Below are 22,121 nucleotides of genomic sequence, written 5' to 3' on the forward strand. Positions count from 1 at the left end.
CGACTTTAGTTATACTAGAGGTGTTCCTCAACGTTCCATTTTAGGTCCTCTCTGTTTCATCATTTGGACTTTTCAACTCTTGGCCCGCAAGTTTAGTTAAAAAAACATGTGATAAACTCACATTTTTTCCACAAATTCCTAAAAACATTAGAGTGCAGTCATACACATAATCCTCGACATGCTGTTTTGCAGAAAATCCTCAAAAACAGCAGCGCACACCAGTAACTGACAAAATAAATAGACCATAATCAAATGTCTACTATGGAGAATGTAGAATATACACAAATTTAACAGTGAAGGAAAAAGACTGTTTCCTCGGTTCTTAGCTTTCTGTAAATGTGGCCATGGTATAAGCCCAAAGGGCTTGACTTCACATAAATATCAGTGTACTTCATAGTGCACTGTCAGTGTTGCTTAGACACCTCAAGTCTGTTGAAGTGTGTGCGTTTGTGTGTGGTTGTGTGTGTGTCTAAGTCTGATAAATCACTCGTGTGTTTTGTTTTGATTTCCCTCCATAGATGCAAATATGTGCAGAAAGTGCAGCGAGAACTGCTTGAGGTGTACCTCCTCCAGCGTCTGCACTGAATGCAAAACAGACATGAGGTGAAGACAAAACCTCTGATGAGGCTCCCGCCAACTGCTTAGTAAACAATACAGACCGCGTGCTCGCTGTTGCATTGTGGGACACTTATTTTCTTTTTCTTTTTTTTAAAGTCTGCATCTTCAGATAAGGGTTATCATTACTTTTTCAATTTTGCATTATCACAGCATCACAGAGAAGAATGAAACAAGTCGGGCTGGGCAAAAATCTTGGTGAAGCAAAAAATACACATACAAGTTTTACAATTAAAGGGGCTGTTTGTAACATTTACACAAATGTCTAGAGGGCGCTAACTTTCCAATGTATTTTACTCAATATATCCCCCTCGCTTACGGCTTCTAGTGCATAATGACGTAAGTACATAACGTGTTGTTAGCTAATGATAGCAATTTGAATAGTTAGTGTTAGCTGTCATTGAATGTACAGTCATGGTCAAAAGTTTACATACACTTGTAAAGAACATAATGTCATGGCTGTCTTGAGTTTCCAATAATTTCTACAACTCTTATTTTTTTGTGATAGAGTGATTGGAGCACATACTTGTTGGTCACAAAAAACATTCATGAAGTTTGGTTCTTTTATGAATTTATTTTGGATCAACTGAAAATGTGACCAAATCTGCTGGGTCAAAAGTATACATACAGCAATGTTAATATTTGGTTACATGTCCCTTGGCAAGTTTCACTGCAATAAGGCGCTTTTGGTAGCCATCCACAAGCTTCTGGCAAGCTTCTGGTTTAATTTTTGACCACTCCTCTTGACAAAATTGGTGCAGTTCATCTAAATTTGTTGGTTTTCTGACATGTTTCTTCAGCCTTGTCCACACGTTTAAGTCAGGACTTTGGGAAGGCCATTCTAAAACCTTAATTCTAGCCTAATTTAGCCATTCCTTTACCACTTTTGACGTGTGTTTGGGGTCATTGTCCTGTTGGAACACCCAACTGCGCCCAAGACCCAACCTTCAGGCTGATGAATTTAGGTTGTCCTGAAGAATTTGGAGGTAATCCTCCTTTTTCATTGTCCTATTTACTCTCTGTAAAGCACCAGTTTCATTGGCAGCAAAACAGGCCCAGAGCATAATACTACCACCACCATGTTTGACGGTAGGCATGGTGTTCCTGGGATAATAGGCCTCACCCTTTCTCTTCCAAACATATTGCTGGGTATTGTGGCCAAACAGCTACATTTTTGTTTCATCTGAAAACACATGGACAAAGATAAGACCTTCTGGAGGAAAGTTCTGTGGACAATGTTGGAGAAACAAGTTCATGTCAGTAAACCAACAAATGTAGCTGAATTGCACCAATTTTGTCAAGAGGAGTGGTCAAAAATTCAACCAGAAGCTTGTGGATGGCTACCAAAAGCGCCTTATTGCAGTGAAACTTGCCAAGGGACATGTAACCAAATATTAACATTGCTGTATGTATAAAAGAACCAAACTTCATGAATGTTTTTTGTGATTAACAAATATGTGCTCCAATCACTCTATCACAAAAAAATAAGAGTTGTAGAAGTTAATAGAAACTCAAGACAGCCATGACATTATGTTCTTTACAAGTGTTTGTAAACTTTTGACCACGACTGTATATTATTTTATAACAACAACATGACTGCAAATTGTTAGTTGCTTCTCTTGGACTGCTTTTGTATGTGTGCACGTGCTCCCTGTGTGTACGTGTTGACGAGGCAGGGTGAGTGACCGCCGTAAACACCCATTATTTTATCCGGGCCGGTAAAATTGTTTGATTACATAAACTTAGTGGGGTAAATGTGAAAAATATAGACAGTGATTTTGATTGATTGATTGAAACTTTTATTAGTAGATTGCACAGTACATTACATATTCCGTACAATTGACCACTAAATGGTAACACCCGAATAAGTTTTTCCACGTTAATCAATTCATGGTACAAATATATACTATCAGCATAATACAGTCATCACACAATCCGGGGGGTGGGATGTGGAGGGGTTTGGAGGGGGGGGGGGGGGGGTTATGTTGGGTTGCTATCAGCACTTCAGTCATCAACAATTATATCATCTGAGAAATGGACATTGTAACAGTGTAGGTCTCACTTCGTAGGATATGTACAGCGAGCAGTGAACATAGTGAGCTCAGAAAGCATAAGAACAAGTAGATACATTTAAATATTTACATTTGATTATTTACAATCCGGGGAGGTGGGATGTGGTGGGGGGAGGGTGTTAGTCTAGGGTTGTAGTTGCCTGGAGGTGTTCTTTTAGTGCGGTTTTGAAGGAGGATAGAGATGCACTTTCTTTTACACCTGTTGGGAGCGCATTCCATATTGATGTGCCATAGAAAGAGAATGAGTTAAGACCTTTGTTAGATCGGAATCTAAGTTTAACGTGGTTAGTGGAGCTCCCCCTGGTGTTGTGGTTATGGCGGTCATTTACGTTAAGGAAGTAGTTTGACATGTACTTCGGTATCAGGGAGGTGTAGCGAATTTTATAGACTAGGCTCAGTGCAACTTGTTTTACTCCGTCCTCCACCCTGAGCCAGCCCACTTTGGAGAAGTGGGTAGGAGTGAGGTGTGATCTGGGGTGGAGGTCTAGAAGTAACCTGACTAGCTTGTTCTGGGATGTTTGGAGTCTAGATTTGAGGGTTTTGGAGGTGCTAGGGTACCAGGAGGTGCATGCGTAATCGAAAAAGGGTTGAATGAGAGTTCCCGCTAGAATCTTCATGGTGCTTTTGCTGACCAGAGAGGAGATTCTGTAGAGAAATCTTCTTCGTTGGTTGACCTTTTTGATTACCTTGGTTGTCATTTTATCACAGGAAAGATTAGCCTCTAGAATGGAACCTAGGTAGGTGACCTCATCTTTCCTGGTGATAACAATGTCACCCACTTTAATAGTGAAGTCAAACAAATGTGTTCTGTTAAACCACTAATGGTAACATAAGCTAGCAAATAGTGTTTGTTGTATGTTTTGCTTTGAAAAATGTTAATGTGAGGAAGCCCCTTTTAACATACAGTATGGAAGGGATTCATATGGATCTCGCGTGAGAGGAAGCACAGGGAGGGGTGTGGGGGGTTTGAATGATTTTGCAATGCAGTCTGCTGAAAATGATGGAAAGCAACACATTGCAACAGACGCTGTGGTCAAAGTTGGAATTGCGTTTTAAGATATCAACATCTACTGTGATCTGTCGGTGGATAGTTCACGACTTGGTATCGAATTGATACCCAAATTTGTGATATCATCCAAAACTAATGTATAGTATCAAACAACAGAAGAATAGGTGATTATTGCATTTTAACAGAAGTGTAGATAGAAAATGTTAAAAGAGAAAGTAAGCAGAAATTAACAGTAAATGAACAAGTAGATTAATAATTCATTTTCTACCACTTGTCCTTAATAATTTTGACAAAATAATAGAATGGAAAATGACACAATATGTTACTGTATATGTCAGCAGACTAATTAGGAGCCTTTGTTTGCTTACTTACTAATAAAAGACAAGTTGTCTTGTATGTTCACTGTTTTATTTAAGGACAAACTTGCAATAAGAAACATATGTTTAATGTAAGATTGTTTTTGTTAGAATAAAGCCCATAATGCAATTTTTTGTGTTACCCTTTATTTAGAAAAGTACCGAAAAGTGTTGAAATTATTTTGGTACCGATACAGGTACCAAAATATTGGTATTCGGACAACACTACCTGCAGGTTTTCTCGTTATTATTATTGATCTATAAACAAGTAATGTTTATTTTATTAATAAGCTACAACAAAAGCTCTGATAGTGAATATGGGCAATTGGATGCATTATTCTTAGATAGGTTAGTGTTGTTTCCTTGAAGTGTGCTAAGGAAATGGGATTAGGAGGCTTTATACCCGCCCAGCCCAGGGCCCTTGGCATCCCACACTACACCACTGCAACCTGTGACAAATTAAACCATAATGTTGAGTTAGAAGTCTCCCGACATCGGCTCTCTGTGACTCAGCTCACCTAGCGCCCGCAGTGGCAGCTGTGGGTTGGTAAGCGGAGCTCGCAGGCTAATGGCGGTGAGTCACCACTGCGCCGCCGCTTGGGTGGTGGCGGTGGGCGTCACGCCGCTTCATGCTCTCTCCGCCCTCTCTCCAGCCTGCGCGGGAACCGATGCCAGCGGAGCTGCGCGCCAACATTCTACCACGACGAGGGGGAGGGTCTGTGCAAAGCTTGCCACCGGGTCTGCGCTGCTTGCGCAGGTGAGAGGTCAAAGGTCATCGGAGGCTACACCAGATCTAGGGAGGTGCCGCTGTGTGACGGTCGTACCTTTGTGCTTTCATCAGGTGCAGGCGTTGAGGCGTGCACACAATGTGCAGAAGGTTACTTAATGGAGGAATGGAGGTGTGTTCCCTCCTGCAGTGGCGGCTTCTTCGCCACAGAGCCAAACCTGGAGATAGCTGACGGGCACAGGATGTGTAGGAGGTGAGCTCACTGGTGTGTGTTCAGGTGTGGGTGGCTTGTTTATCTGCTGATGACAGGCCCTGCATCCTGTTTGTGTGTGTGTGTGTGTGTGTGTGTGTGTGTGTGTGTGTGTGTGTGTGTGTGTGTGTGTGTGTGTGTGTGTGTGTGTGTGTGTGTGTGTGTGTGTGTGTGTGTGTGTGTGTGTGTGTGTGTGTGTGTGTGTGTGTGTGTGTGTGTGTGTGTGTGTGTGTGTGTGTGTGTGTGTTTTCCACTCTGCGCTGCAAATGCTGTCGATGGGCTCTGCCTCTACAGGTGCGACGCCAGCTGTCTCACCTGCGTCGGACCGAGCCTGGCCAACTGCAGCAGCTGTTCCAGTGGTCACAGCCTGCAGGATGGGGAGTGTGTTCTCAACACAGCATGCGCAGATGGTCAGTCGCTGCCAGCTTTTATTGGCTCACGTCCTTTAAATAAACATAACAAAACAAACAGCACATTGAGCTGTTTGTTTTCACACTTTTAAATTCAAAGAGCCAGTCATTGCTTTGAAAACAAAACAACACTTCAAGTTCATTGTAGTGCTTCCTCATCGCTCGCAATGTTAATGCCTTCAATATTTTGTTTTTTGGGTTTGTTAAACCTCGCAGGAGAGTACCAAGACGGTAACGGACAGTGTCACCGGTGTCACCCGACATGTCTGAAGTGCACAGGACCGCAAGACTGGGAGTGCATCAGCTGTGTTGCTTCACGGTAAATTGGATTCCTATGCTAATAGCCTCAATACGACGAAATAACAACAAAACAATTAATCTAAAACACTAACCTATTTTCAAACTGATGATCAGGGCTATGATTCCAGTCAAAAAAAAGAACAAAGTATTAAAAACTGTTTTACATTATATAGACCATTTATAACACAAAAAATTACAGAGGCAGATAAGAAATACAAAAAGTATTAAAAACAAGCTAACTAGCACATTATGAACATGTACAAAAGAATATTACAGTTAACTATTAGACAGGAACAAAAACAATATGAACGCAACATGGGGCATCCTCACTAGCATTATTAAAATTGGCACAAAGAGGGATTTGCCCCAACACTTCTCAGATGGAAACGTAAATAATGACATGAAGGGAAGTAGTTGAAAGCTTCAATAATTACTTTGTAAATATTGGACCAAAATCGGAGGAAAGGATAATTGATTGATTGATTGAAACTTTTATTAGTAGATTGCAAAGGAAGAGAACGCATTATATGAAACAGTACAGTTTACACAGTACAGTACATATTCCGTACAATTGACCACTAAATGGTAACACCCGAATAAGTTTTTCAACTGGGGTCCACGTTAATCAATTCATGGTAAGAATTCCAGACCAAGTTTTAACTGAGAACCATAGGTAGGAATCCCAACTCAATGTTCCTCAAAAAAGTGACACCAAAAGAAATATTGTAGTTAAAATTGTGAAAACATGCAAATCCAAGACATCAATCGATTGTAATGGAATTGAAATGGAAAGAATAAAAAGGTTACTGAAGAGATTTTATGACAATTAACATATATCAGTAACCTATGATTTCAAATCATCATCATCGGCAGTCACTCGTAGTCGAGTATGACTGTCCTCAGAATGGATGGGTTCCCATTCGGGAGGACGCCTGCGCGTGACGTCTTTTAGCGTGGGGAGACTGATGCGCCTGCAGCCACCACACGGTTCTTGGCAGAGAGGGGCCTTGATCCAGTGGCATGGATCCATGACGACTGGAGACCACCCTCTGTTGCAGCTTTCATCCGCCTTCAGTGCCGTTGTGACATGCAGTGTCATCCTCCGCCACTTCCACCGTTGAGGTCTTTGAAATGCTATTTAACCCATAGCTGGGACCCTGACAGGTACTACCACCCCGGGTCAGAGTGGACCTGGGAGCAATGATGACTGAGGGGTAACTCCACCTTCCCCAAAACTCCAGAACTCTCGAACTGAAGCCTCATCAACGGATGCAGTTTTGAGTCATACCCAGGACCAATAATTCATATAGCAATACGGTCTCACTGCACAGCAGGCCAGCAGTTAGCTGAGTCATTGCGCACAATCCATAGTGAGGCACAAATCAGTGACGTGCCTCAACTGGCTGGTGACTCAGCGCAAGTATTTGAACGGCAAATGTGAAAATTCAGCGATTTTGAATAAAAATAATCTAAAACTGGTGAAGTTAAATGGAAAATAACTTTAGTATAATCACTGGATACATATAAAAATGTAATTTTGTTTTTTTCTTTTTACATTTTTTTTCTTTCCATTGTGGCACGTGAGGCCCCGCCTCACCTGCCTCTACTGACTGCACGTCACTGGTCAGCACATGCCTCGCCCCTGCCAGCTGGCGCTCGTCGTCAGTAACATGGAAAGCGGCGGTGACTTTTCCTCCTACAGGCAGCGCTGACTGCACCTGCCCCCACACTCGTATTTTCCAGACTATAGAGTGCACCGGGATACAAACCGCAACCACTAAATTTTATTTTAAAAAAAAAGAAAAAAAAAAGGAAAAAAAAATTCCGTCCGCACCGGACTATGAGCTGCAGGTATATACTGTACGTTGCAAAATAAGTGTTTTACACAGTAAATCAGAATCAGAGAAAAAAAATCACTTTAAGCCTGGGCTTCTGGAGAGGGAGTCCAGACTGAGGCCAAGGGGGGAAAAAAACTCACAGCCATAGCACACATAAACATTTGTGTAAGAGGGAAACATCAAAGAACACAAAGAACATTAAAGATATTAAAAGAGCAGAGCTGATGCAACCAGCCACTTCTACACACAGCACTCAGTGCCAGCTCCGAACAGGCAGATTCCCAAACAAAATGAAAATAGCTAAAGTTGTACCGATTTATAAAACTGGAGACAAACACCAATTTACAAATTATAGACCTATTTCTGTATGTCCACCATTTTATAAAATCATTGAAAAACTGTTCAACAAACAAACATAGAATACTCCCTGAGAACCAATATGGTTAATGAGCTAATATTTCAACATTGATGGCTTTAATCGAAATAACAGAGGAAATTACCAATGCAAAAGATGGTAAACAGTGTGCAGCGGCAATGCTAATGGATCTATCTAAAGCATTTGTCTCCCTAAATCACAATATTTTAAGTTAAAAATTAGAATGATATGACATCAGAAGGTTGGTCTTAAACTGGATAATAATCTACAAACGTTTGTACTTAGCCAACAGGAAGCAATACATAAAGCTAGGCGAACACACGTCTACAACGCTAAATATATCCTGTGGTGTACCCCAGAGATCAATACTGGACCCAAAATTGTTCAATCTTTATATAAATGATATAGGTAAAGTTACAAAAGACGAAACAGCGTTTTCTTTAGGAGAAAAAACACAGAAGCTAACACAGATAACAGAAGAAATTAATAAATTAAAGAGATGGTTTGACAAAAACAGACTATCCTTAAACCTTAGTAAACCTTAAATAATGATATTCGGTAACAGTAGAAGAGAAAGTCAAACAAATACAAATAGACAGAAATTACCAACACAATAGATGGTAAACAGCGTGCAGCTGCAATGTTTATGGATCTAACTAAAGCATTTCACACCATAAATCACAATATTTTAATCAAAAAAATAGAACAAAATGGAGATGGTTTGACAAAAACAGATTATCCTTAAACCTCAGTAAAACTAAAATAATTCTATTTGGTATCAGTAGAAGAGAAAGTCAAACACAAATACAAACGGAATACACATTGAAAGAGTAAATCAAATCAAATTTCTAGATGTAATGATTGGTGATAAAATGAACTGGAAACCTCATATAAAATATCTACAAAATAAGGTGGCAAGAAATACATCAATAATGAACAAAGCTAAATATGTATTGGACCAAAAATCCCTTCATATTCTTTACTGCTCGCTAGTGTTACCATATCTGAGTTATTGTGCAGAAATATGGGGAAATAACTACAAAACTATCCTTCAGTCACTAACCGTGATACAAAAAAGATCAGTAGAATAATACATAATGTTTGCTGTAGAGAACATACAAACCCTTATTTATTGAATTGAAAATATTGACATTCCAAGTCCCAGCAGTCCTGAGGCTCTCCAGCAGGCTGTTCTTCAGGTTTGATTGATTGATTGAAACTTTTATTAGCAGATTGCACAGTACAGTACATATTCCGTACAATTGACCACTAAAACGTAACACCCGAATAAGTTTTTCAACTTGTTTAAGTCGGCCGAGGTCCACGTAAGTGAAGGCCATAGTGGCTAAATGCTGTTTCACTGTGAGTCTTTGTTCTAGTATTTGGTAAAGACATAAAGCCGGTGCCAAAAGACCTCAGGATCTGTAGGGGTTGATACGGTAAAAGCATGTCAGATAGATAAGAAGGCGCAAGGCCATTAAAAATAATAATAATAATAATAATATTAGAACTTTATGATTGACCCTGAAGTGGACAGGGAGCCAATGCAGCAAATTTAAAACTGATGTAATATGCTCCCACCCTTTGGTCCCCGTCAGCACACGTGCTCCTGAGTTTCATAACAATTGTAGATTTCCAATATTTTTTTGGGAAGATCAGAGAGCAGTGCATTCCAATAGTCTAAACAACAGGAAGTAAGAGCATGCATTAGCACCACTGTGTTGGCCTAAAAGAGACACAGGCGTACTCTGGCTATGTTCTTACTATTTTAAAAAAATTAAAATTTAACATTTTTCATATGTGGAATAAAACTCAGTACGGGGTCAAAAATCATGCCCCGATTTTTGTATAGATCGCGTTGGTTTAAAAGTTTCTCAGTCTGACATTCAGGACCTATCACTAAAACCTCTGTTTTCTCCTGGTTGAGCAGCAGGAAATTCATTGCCATCCATGACTTGACAAAAGTCTCATGCGTTCCCATTCTTGTTTCATAAATAGTTTAATTCTTTAGAAGCACAGCGTGAAATAACATCTGTTAGGGGCAGGCAATGTGGTGTAGAATGTGGCGGCCCGTGACTTGGGACACGGGATCGATTCCCTCAACCAGCAAAAACATAAACTTTTCCAATAAATTGCTGCTCAGGTCCTAGGAAGCTCTTTGCTACTTTGATTGGCTACAAGCTACATGCTATTTTGGGGGTGTTGTTGCAGCGCTCTGGACGAGGGTCATTGCCTAGTGGAGTGCGCCAGGGGCAAGTATGAGTCGGGTAGGCGGTGCCACTTGTGTGATCACACCTGCGCCACGTGTGTAGAGGCGGGGCCGGCCAACTGCACCAGCTGTGACACTGGTAAGGGCCAACAATGTCGAACCGAATAAATGCTGAAGATTAAACCGACGATTAATCACTACAGACAAGTTTGGACTGGAGCGTTACCTGCACGAGGGTCACTGTGTTGACACCTGTCCCGAGGCTTTTTACCACACCAAGGACAGGAGCTGTGAGCCCTGCTCGGACCACTGCAGGCTCTGCACAAGTTCCTACCACTGCCTGAAGTGTAACTCCTCCTATTACGTCTCAGATGGGGCGTGCGTCAAGCTGGAGTGTGGAGAAGGCATGCTTGGTCACATGATTACCTACAAGTTTGTTTAAGTAACCGAAAAGATGAATTACTTCCCTCTTTTAGGAGAAGTCGAAGATCCAGACTACAGTGACTGCATGGCGTGCGAGGAAGGCTGCAGGCAGTGTGTCTTATGTAAGTCTTGAGGCTGTGCCCTCCTTGCCATATTGCTAGAAATAGTACAATTAAAAGGGCATTGGTCAATTTTGGTTGCAATGTGCCCATCCACCCATACGTTTGATATACAGTATAATGAAAGGCCTACTGAAACCCACTACTACCGACCACGCAGTCTGATATTTTATATATCAATGTTGAAATCTTAACATTGTAACACATGCCAATACGGCCGGGTTAGATAAGTAAAGTGCAATTTTAAAGTTTGAGTTTGAGTTTGAGTTTAAGTTTATTTCGAACATGCAAGCATACAACATGATACATCACAAGTTCCCGCGAAATATCCTGCTGAAAACGTCTCGGTAGGATGACGTTTGCGCGTGACGTCACGGATTATAGCGGACATTTTGGGACAGCATTGTGGCCAGCTGTTAAGTCGTCTGTTTTCATCGCAAAATTCCACAGTATTCTGGACATCTGTGTTGGTGAATCTTTTGCAATTTGTTTAATGAACAATGGAGATAGCAAAGAAGAAAGCTGTAGGTGGGAAGCGGTGTATTAGCGGCCGGCTGCAGCAACACAAACACGTAGCGGCTACGTCGTAGCCGGTGTTTCATTGTTTACATTCCCGAACGATGACAGTCAAGCTTTACCATTGGCCTGTGGGGAACTGGGACAACATATACTCTTACTAGGAGGACTTTGAGTTGGATACGCATGCTTGTGGAGATGGGACATCAGAGACTCTTACCAGGAGGACTTTGAGTTGGATATGCGGTACCATGAGTACGCAGCTGCGGCTTCCAAACATTTGATCGCTTGCCCGTACGTGCGTGCCGCTATGTGCATGTCACGTACTTAACTTTGGGGAAATACACATGTATGTGCTGTATGAACTTTGCGGAGGTGAATGGTACTTTGGGCTGTGGGATTGAGTGTGTTGTGCGGGTGTTTGATTTGTATTGGCGGGTTATATGCACGGGAGGGGGGAGGTGTTTGTTATGCAGGATTAATTTGTGGCATATTAAATATAAGCCTGGTTGTGTTGAGGCTAATAGAGTGTATATATGTCTTGTGTTTATTTACTGTTTTAGTCATTCCCAGCTGAATATCAGGTCCCACCCGCCTCTCACAGCATCTTCCCTATCTGAATCGCTTCCACTGCCCTCCAGTCCTTCACCCTCACCTTCCTCATCCACGAATCTTTCATCCTCGCTCAAATTAATGGGGAAATCGTCACTTTCTCGGTCCGAATCGCTCTCACTGCTTGTGGCCGTGATTGTAAACAATGTGCAGATGTGAGGAGCTCCACAACCTGTGACGTCACGCTACTTCCGGTACAGGCAAGGCTTTTTTATCAGCGACCAAAAGTTGCGAGCTTTATCGCCGATGTTCTCTACTAAATCCTTTCAGCAAAAATATGGCAATATCGCGAAATGATCAAGTATGACACATAGAATGGATCTTCTATCCCCGTTTAAATAAGAAAATCTCATTTCAGTAGGCCTTTAATCCTTCTCTTTAAAACGCACGGTCCATCTTGGACTGCTGACCTGTCAATCACAGGACTGACGCATAGAGACACACAAACGACACCTATGAATAATTCAGTCTTTAGCAAATCTGACACACTTCTTTAACAAACTTCAAGTCTACCGTACGTGTTTTTTGTTATAAAAAAAAAAAATCCTCAAACTACGAGCGCATTGCGTTCCACAACCAGGCTCGGAACTCAAAACGCTTGTATCTCAAATCATCCCCTCTCATCAAAATTAATTGAAATCAATCTAATCTGTGCTTAGGCGACACCACGAGTTTAACATGTAACATGGCTTTTAAAAAGAAAAAGTAACTATTAGATAATAAATATTGTACGAAACACATGTACTACAAACAACTCCACTAGTTTTATGTAATGTAATAATAATATTGTTTTGCATTTACATTGGAGAGCAGACTTTTAGTTGCTGTCTTCTACGGGCTGTAACAGTAGGAACTAGGAAATCGTTGTTTATGTTGCACATGGACATATTTGACTGATGGACCAGGAAGCTCGGCAAGCTGTGCCCGTGCATCAAGCGCAATGCTGACCGCCCAGCTCGCCATGCAAGGCAACACAACAAACCGATACACTACAAATACAGCACCGACAGCCCCCACACACCTTCGTTTAGACCAGTGGTCCCCAGCCACCGGTCCGGGGACCGGTACCAGTCCGTGACGCATTTGCTACCGGGCCGCACAGATACAATAATAATTTTATAAACTACCGCATTTTCTCTGACTTAACTTTTGCCTGTCCCTCTAAACACACCAATAAGCTTCTTAATAGATGTATATTACAACTCCTTTGCTATACTACATGGGACAGTGCACATTAATGGACATATAAAATGTTAATGTGCCAGACTGTAGCCAAAGGCAAATTTTTCATGCTCATTTTTTTGCTGTTTTTATCTCCAAAGCCGGTCCGTGAAAATAATGCATACATTAAACCGGTCCCTGGTGGAAAAAAGGTTGAGGAACTCTGGTTTAGACGTGAAGGGTAGGACAACCGTTGGGACATGTTTTTAATGGTTTGTTCCTCTGAATCGGTTGTCCGCTGTTTCAACTTTGCACAGACTTTCTCAGTTCTGGTAGTTGGAGGGCAGGATTGTGTCGATCTCTGGCTGTGGGTATGGACAATTACTACTTGAACCAGTTCAAAAAGTCTCATAACTCAAATTATGCCAGCGATAAAAATTCAATAGACAGCTAGTATCACAAAATACTCGTAAAGTTAAAGTACTCGTAAATCGAAGTACCACTTCACAAACTTCAAGTTTTTCAACCAGCCTAACATCCATTTAACAAAATTCTTTAATGAGTTTTTTCTTAACATTTTAACAGTTTTTTGTCAGCGTTGACAATTTAACAACCCTCTCGACTTCTGTAACAAACTTCAAGTTAGTTCATCTGTCGTTTCTGTTTGCATCAAAGACGATTTACAAACAACTTTAACTTCTGGAACAAAACTAATGTTTTTTTTAATTTATTTAACAAACGTTTTAAAGACTTCAATGACCTTTCACAATATGTGTTTTTGTTGAGTCTTCAACACACCAAATGTACACAAAAGTAACATCACTTTTTAAGACAATTTATGATAGGTAAAATATTTGTGTGTGCAGACAAATATAGTTTTTTGAGTAGGAGATGACTCTTACTTGCTGACAGTTTTGGCTGACAATTCAGCCTTCCTCAGAGCTATCTTTGCTTCCTTGTGTGATGTGTCTAAAAACAGCTGGCCAGGCCGAGAAACTTTCAAAATAAAGTAGACACACCAGAAGCAACAACAGCTCTGACGAAGGTTAGCCGAAACCGTCAGCAGGTAAGAGTCTTCCCTTACTCCAAAAACTAGATTTGTCTACACACAAACATCTATTACCTGTGTTTTAAGATGACATGATGAATGCAAACGACCCACAATATGATCTCATCTGCAAACTTCAACACAACTAACACGTTTTTGCAAACATTGAAGACAATGCAGTAACACATTTTTTGAGCAAACTTCATCTTCTGGAACTAACCTAACCTACATTGTTGTGACCATCAAAGACAATTTAACAAATTGTTCAACTTCTTCCATCCATCCATCCATTTTCTACCGCTTATTCCCTTCGGGGTCGCGGGGGGCGCTAGAGCCTATCTCAGCTACAATCGGGCGGAAGGCGGTGTACACCCTGGACAAGTCGCCACCTCATCATAGAGCCAACACAGATAGACAGACAACATTCACACTCACATTCACACACTAGGGCCAACTTCTGTTAAACAAATGTCTTCAACTCCTGTAACAAACCTAACGTACTGTACAGTAAGTGTTTTAGTCAACTTAAAAAACAATTTAACTCTGTTGAACCTCTTGAAAAAATAATTTAACATGCTTCCTCTTGATCAAATTCTTATGCTTGTTAAAATTGTAGACAATTAACCTTAGAAAACTTTTGTTCAAGTCAAAATATTTTGAACAAACTTTCTGTTTCTCTAACAAAGCTAAGGTGTGTTTTTTTAAACATCAATGCAACTTTAACAAAATTGTATTTCTTTACGAGCATCTTCTGCTAAACAGACTTGGGGAAAAAAAACATGCACAGGTTGTTTGAACTGTTTTTTTATTTTATTTTTATTTTGCCTATCGTTTACAATCATGAGAGACAAAACAACTCATGTATTTTTTTTTGGGTGCATTCTAACTCGTATAACCTATGGGAGCCGCTTTATTGTGCCTGTAAGGCCGTTAAAAAACATTCAAACACCTCCATTAGGGTTTTATATACTTGATGTAAGTATATATGTAATGTAGTAACAGGCACATTTATAATAACATTTAATAGTTACGTATTTTGATCATTTTAAGAATACGCGGCGCATTAATTTAAAAAAAACGCCTCACAACGGTTGCTTTTTTTTTTCTTCTTCATCACTGATTATTACTCACTGCAGACATTGACAGCCAAAATAATAAAATATCACGTACTGAACAATGTCTGCTTTCATTAGGATGCCGACTGCTAGGATGTTTGTATATTCCCATTTAGGTGAAAAATGTCTCATAATCCTTGTGGGGGTGCGGGGGTACAATCGCTTTTCGTGTCGTTCTCGCCGGTTCCAGGTCCTAAATGGAGTTCAAAGTGTCCCAACTTGTCGGAGTATATAAAAGGCATGATTTATGATCTAGAATAAACTTCCAAGGAGCAGGGAAGCGAGGAAACAGCAGACTGCTCGATGATGTAAACATAGGCACACACGCTTGTGATCACGGCGCCGCTATAAATAGTTTTTCTGCGTTAGCGCTTATAATAACATTGTCACTATTACTTGGTTAATTTCAAGTCACGAAATGTAAATGGAATATTGTTGGCACTTTTTGAATGGTTATCAGATTTTATGGGCGGAATAGTGGAGCTCCCATTGGCTCCGCTGTAAGCTGACTTTTATTTACATTTATTTAATATTTAGAATGCATTGAAAAATAAATCTATTTGTGTCATGTCTTTCATAATGATTGTAAACGAAAGGCAAAATTCCCAAAATAAGTGGTTACCCTTTAAGACATTTTAAAAATAGGTTTTAATTTAACAAACATCTTCTATCAACTGACTTTAAAAAAAAAAAAATCATACACAGTACGCGACAATTTAATCTTCAAAACATCAGATTAACATTGATGACATTGTAGCAAACTTCTTTAACAAACATCTTTTACAAACCTTACACAGTGTACACTATTCTTCAACTTTTGTAACAAACCTCACGTATATTTGTTATATCGTATATTTTGTAAATATCAAAGGCAATCCAACAATCTTAACTTATTTACAACATTTCTTTCACAAGCTTCTTCTTGATCAGATTCTCCATCTTAAATGTTTTCGTTAACATTGAAGACATATTAGCATGTTCAGCACATTTCATGTACGTGTTCGTGTTACACATTGAAGACAACATAGTACCCATAAAAAAAAAATCAAAGAAAACTCTTAAAAACGTTTTTTTTTTAATAAACTTCGATTCAGACATGGAAATGTCTTGTTGCTAAACACTGTTCTACTCCACATAGTGCAAATTATTGGACCCAAGTGTACTTACTGTTAGGGTTGGGTATCGTTTGAATTCGAACGATTCCGATTCCGATTCCGATTCCGATTCTTTGTTTCGATTCCGATTCCTGGCGATTCTCGATTCCGATTCTTTTAAGAGGCAGGGTCAAAAAAAAGTTTAGGATATTTTAAATGAGCTAGCTAACCTACAGTCTTTCTGAATGAAATAGTCTGACATTCTCCATCAATTTTAATTCTATTAACTTTTTATGAACTTTACTATAAATTCCTCACAGGGCTGTTTTCAACTAGAATATAAATACCAAATCTATGAACTTGAATATAAATATTATAAATTATGAATACATTTTACCAGGGGTACACTTTCCTCAAGAGAGCTTTATTTTTGAAAACCTCATGAAAACACATTTACACATAAGTGTATGATGCTGCAGGAAACCTCATGAAAACACATTTACACACACAAGTGTATGATGCTGCAGGTACTTAAAAATGTTACCGTGCTCCCACTGATGGGCTATCCTGGTGCAGAAAAGCAAATAAACAATAAGAAACAACTATCAAAACCCAGTCCAGATTAGCAGCAGGTACAGTATAAAATCAGAGACAGTTCTTGCTTAGGAAAATGACCATATCCGCCTTCTCAGGCAGGATGCGTGAGCGTTCTGGACAGATAGTGTCTCCTGCTGTGGAAAATACACGTTCGCTGGGTGTGGAAGAAGCTTGAACGCATAAATAGGAGAAAGCGAGATATGACAGCAAAGGATAAGTCTTTTGTTGGTTCCACCGGACCACCACCATGCAGCAGGGTCGTCAGACATAAGTATCGGTGGAACGTCCTGGTACATCTGCAGCTCTCTCTCCACTTGTTTCTTGATGGACATGGAGCTCTGTTATTTCGTGGTTAATTAATTTTTTTTTATAAAGTAAAGCCACACTTTCGACCGCCGACGCCCGCTATCCATGCTTGAGCTTGACTGACTCGCTTGGCTATGCTAACACTTCCGGCGGTGGGCGCTTCTTCGTTGGTGTTCAGCGGCTTCTTCTTCTGGTTCGGCGGACATATTTTTTTCCGGTCGGCGGACTGGTATCGAAAATAGGGATCGAAATTTTAACTTTTGAACGATTCCGGGAGAATCGGAAAGTTAGTCCCGGTTCCAATCGATACTCGATACTCGATACCCAACCCTACTTACTGTACAGTTTTTCCTGTTCTAGATCCAAAATAGTTCGGTGTAGAAATATGGGGAAACAACTACAAATATGCGCTTCATTCACTAACTGTTACAAAAATATAAATTAGGATAATACATAATGTTGGATATAGAGAACATACAAACCATTTATTTATTAAATCACAATTATTGAAATTCAACGATTTGGTGCATTTGCAAACAGTTCAAATGATGTATAAAGAAAACTATAACCTGCTACCCAAGAATGTACAACAATTTTTCTCAACAAAAGAAGAGAAATATAACCTTAGAGGAAATTTTAATTTAAAACATGTATATGCTCGTACAACACTTAAAACCTTTAGCATATCAGTATTTAGGATTCAATTATGGAACGGATTAAGCAAAGGAATCAAACAAAGCACCAATATTATTCAGTTTAAGAGACTGTTCAAACTACAAGTGTTCACAAAGTACACAGAACAAGAATTATGATGAACATCTTGAACCCTTTTTTTTTCCTTTTCTTTTTTTTATTGAGACAAAGATTATTTATGTATTTAATATTTGTTTGCTTACTATGGTATATTATGTATTTATTATTTATTTGTTCACTGTTCTGTTACAGAGAACAAGGAAATTGGACAAAATTGCTATGGTATGAAAAGGGGTAGGATTAAATAAGCTCTGCTTCTTCCTACTCCTTTTCGGACGCGCTGTAATGAAACAACTGGAATTGTGTGATGCATTACATTGTATCGAATGCATGTTCGTAATAAACTGAAACCGAACTGAACGGAACTGAAAAATGGCTACAGGCACATTCCCTGAATTGTCAAACACTAACCTGACACCCTGTGATATTTTCCTTGAAATGTTAGAAATCTTGAATTTTTGTTCTGTTTGATTTCCAAAGGTCCGCTGTGCTTTTTTTTCTCTTTCCGGTCTAAAAGTAGAGCTGAGGTATTTTGTCTGCTTTCAACAGATAACCCCAGGCATTGCCTGTCCTGCAAAGAAGGCTTTTACAAGTAAGGCTGTGTGCCTTGTGTGAACTCAGCCTATGACGTTACTGCTACACTAGAATTGAATGGACGTTTTGGACTTGAGAGTGAAACGGATTTGGGTGTGTGGTTGCGTGAAGGAGCTCATCCACTGCCACCTTTGTGATCAGTTTCCAGGATGGCTGCTACAAAAACTGCCCCGCTAAAACGTACAGCGTAGAGGAGGAGATGGCCTGCGTGCCGTGTGACGACAACTGTGTGAGCTGCGACCAGCACGAGTGCTACTGGTGCGAGACTGACCTCTTCCTGTCAGGTACCACATCCCCCACTATATGAAGGACAAGATATGGCCATTCAAAACAATAATACAATTTTACAGCCTGAAAAAGCAGTAAAACAAACAGTTGGTCATAAAAGCGGTTGTTGATCACCACGTTCAGTAAACGCTTCTCTGTCAAAGTCTGCATTTAATTTTCCGGGGAAATGCCAGCAAAGACGTTTTCGAAATAAGATTACACGTAGGCCTAGAGTGACATTCCCAACTCCTGGTCTGGAATGCCAATTCTAACTTTTTGAGTCGTTTTAACATAAAATGTGTCATGATCCGTTGCCCGGATCATGTTTTGTTTAGTTTTGACTTCATCGGTTCTGATTTCAGCACCCTTGAGTTTGTGTGTTTTGGTTACCATGGGTGCTGACTAGTTTCACCTGCCTCTGATTAGTGTCCGGGACGCTCACCTGCTGACGGGCACTAATCAGAGAGCTACTTATTCCTGTTTTTCACCACAATCAGTCTTGCTTCTTTGTTACGCAACATTGACAACGTCTTCTATTTTGCTTCCTTGCAACCCATTAAGTATTTCTACGATCTTTGATTACTGTTCCTGTGCTAAGTTTCGCCATAGCTCCCACGCTATCGGCGAGCTTTTCTGTCTTTTTGTATTTTTGCATGATTCATGGACAATATATCAATGTCTCACCTGCACCTCGCCTCCGGAATTCCTGCTGCATCTTGGGAGAACGATCCGCACAGTAAAATGCGGCCCCGTCGTTACAGAATGTCTTAAACCAGTGGTCCCCAACCACCGGGCCGGTACCGGTCCGTGGATCGATTGGTACCGGGCCGCACAAGAATAAAAAATTAAAAAAAGTTGTTTTTTTGTTTTGTTTTTTTAATTAAATCAACATAAAAAACACAAGATACACTTACAATTAGTGCACCAACCCAAAAGACCTCCCTCCCCCATTTACACTCATTCACTCTCATTCGCACAAAAGGGTGGTTTCTTTCTGTTATTATTTCTGGTTCCTAAATTATATATCAATATACTGTAGATCAATACAGTCTGCAGGGATACAGTCCGTAAGCACACATGATTGTATTTTTTTATGACAAAAAAAATTAATAATAATCCCCCCCCCCCCCCCCCCCCCCACTGCCTTAAACCACAACAATTGGATTCGTACAGTGACTGCAACTTCCAAAGAACCAGCGTCCGTCTTCCAGAGCAACGTTTCTTAACTAAGGGCCGTCCAAAAATATCTGTTTCTCAGCTGTGGTCCGAATGGACCGCAGTGGTACTCTGTTGTAATGCACTGTTCCACCACTTGTAGCAGTAATGACAGTATCAAACAAACAGAAGAAGTCTGAAGCCAAAGTCATAGAGAAGTTTGTTAAGCGCAAAATTGATGACTAAAGTGGTGAAGCTTTAGTCTTTCATTTCATTGGCAATTTCTTTAAAAAACTTATTTATCGTTATTATCTATTATTAATTTAGTTAGAATTCCTTTATTTATGCACTGTGTATTGTATGTAAATGCATTTTTTTATCAGTTTTTATGAGTCCCTTCTTTTGCAGTATTTTTAATTAGTCATTATTTTGTAACGATCTAAGCCTTGATAATAATCTCTGTGATTAAAGGCCTACTGAAATGAATTTTTTTTGTTTAAACAGGGATAGCAGATCCATTCTATGTGTCATACTTGATCATTTCGCGATATTGCCATATTTTTGCTGAAAGGATTTAGTATAGAGCAACGACGATAAAGTTCGCAACTTTTGGTCTCTGATAAAAAAAAAGCTTTGCTCCTCCCGGAAGTAGTGTGACGTAGTCAGTTGTTCGCCTCCTCATATTTTCCTATTGTTTTCAACGCAGCTAGAGCGATTCGGACCGAGAAAGCGACGATTACCCCATTAATTTGAGTGAGGATGAAAGATTCGTGGATGAGGAACGTTAGAGTGACGGACTAGAATGCAGTGCAAGACATATATTTTTTCGCTCTCACCGTAACTTAGGTACAAGCTGACTCATTGGATTCCACACTCTCTCCTTTTTCTATTGTGGATCACGGATTTGTATTTTAAACCACCTCGGATACTATATCCTCTTGAAAATGAGAGTCGAGAATGCGAAATGGACAATACATCGGCGAAGCTCTTTAGCTACTGAGCTAACGTGATAGCATCTGGCTCAAATGCAGATAGAAACAAAATAAATAAATCCCTGACTGGAAGGATAGACAGAAGATCAACAATACTATTAAACCATGTACATGTAACTACACAGTTAATTCTCAGCCTGGCAAAGCTTAACAATGCTGTTGCTAACGACGCTGAAGCTAACTTAGCAACTTAGCAACCGGACCTCACAGAGCTATGATAAAAACATTAGCGCTCCACCTACGCCAGCCAGCCCTCATCTGCTCATCAACACCCGTGCTCACCTGCGTTCCAGCGATCGACGGCGCGACGAAGGACTTCACCCGATCACAGATGCGGTTGGCGGCTAGCGTCGGCTAGCGCGTCTGCTATCCAAGTAAGTCCTCCTTGTTGTGTTGCTACAGCCAGCCGCTAATACACCAATCCCACCTACAACTTTCTTCTTTGCAGTCTCCATTGTTCATTAAACAAATTGCATAAGATTCACCAACACAGATGTCCAGAAGACTGTGGAATTATGAAATGAAAACAGAGCTATTTTGTATTGGCTTCAATGGGCTACCGATACTCCTGTTTCACTGGCTACGTCACGCGCATACGTCATGATCCAAAGGCGTTTTCAACCGGAAGTTTAGCGGGAAATTTAAAATTGCACTTTATAAGTTAACCCGGCCGTATTGGCATGTGTTGCAATGTTAAGATTTCATCATTGATATATAAACTATCAGACTGCGTGGTCAGTAGTAGTGGGTTTCAGTAGGCCTTTAACACATGCTTTCATATCATTTGACAAGGTTTATTCTGTTCAACTGTCAGTAGGTTAAATATAATCATTGAATATGATTACAATTAAGAGTAAGATGACTAATTCAGTGGTAATATTTGAGTGAGGCAGCATGGTGGAACAGGGGTTAGTGCATGTGCCTCACAATACGAAGGTCCTGGGTTCGATCCCCGGGATCCGGCTTCCTCCAAAGACATGCACCTGGGGATAAGTTGATTGGCAACACTAAATTGGCCCTAGTGTGTGAATGTGAGTGTGAATGTTGTCTGTCTATCTGTGTTGGCCCTGTGATGAGGTGGTGACTTGTCCAGGGTGTACCCCGCCTACCGTTCGAATGCAGCTGAGATAGGCTCCAGCACCCCCCACCACCCCGAAAGGGAAAAGCGATAAAAAATGGATGGATGGATGGATGGATGGAATATTTG

General features: G+C 40.3%; 1 protein-coding gene across 1 annotated transcript in view; it reads left to right on the forward strand.

The window, feature by feature from the left end:
- pcsk5a (proprotein convertase subtilisin/kexin type 5a) overlaps nucleotides 1-22,121 on the forward strand; it is a 124,743-nt gene that overhangs the window by 44,936 nt on the left and 57,686 nt on the right. Inside the window, exons 17-26 of the mRNA XM_062031209.1 lie at nucleotides 519-603; nucleotides 4,706-4,809; nucleotides 4,894-5,032; nucleotides 5,324-5,439; nucleotides 5,656-5,758; nucleotides 10,165-10,301; nucleotides 10,366-10,566; nucleotides 10,639-10,707; nucleotides 18,456-18,498; nucleotides 18,642-18,784. Coding sequence (XP_061887193.1) covers nucleotides 519-603; nucleotides 4,706-4,809; nucleotides 4,894-5,032; nucleotides 5,324-5,439; nucleotides 5,656-5,758; nucleotides 10,165-10,301; nucleotides 10,366-10,566; nucleotides 10,639-10,707; nucleotides 18,456-18,498; nucleotides 18,642-18,784 — 1,140 coding nt within the window. The remainder of the gene's footprint in view (nucleotides 1-518; nucleotides 604-4,705; nucleotides 4,810-4,893; nucleotides 5,033-5,323; nucleotides 5,440-5,655; nucleotides 5,759-10,164; nucleotides 10,302-10,365; nucleotides 10,567-10,638; nucleotides 10,708-18,455; nucleotides 18,499-18,641; nucleotides 18,785-22,121) is intronic.

This window comes from Entelurus aequoreus, linkage group LG21 (assembly GCF_033978785.1).
Source record: "Entelurus aequoreus isolate RoL-2023_Sb linkage group LG21, RoL_Eaeq_v1.1, whole genome shotgun sequence".
Lineage (NCBI taxonomy): Eukaryota > Metazoa > Chordata > Actinopteri > Syngnathiformes > Syngnathidae > Entelurus > Entelurus aequoreus.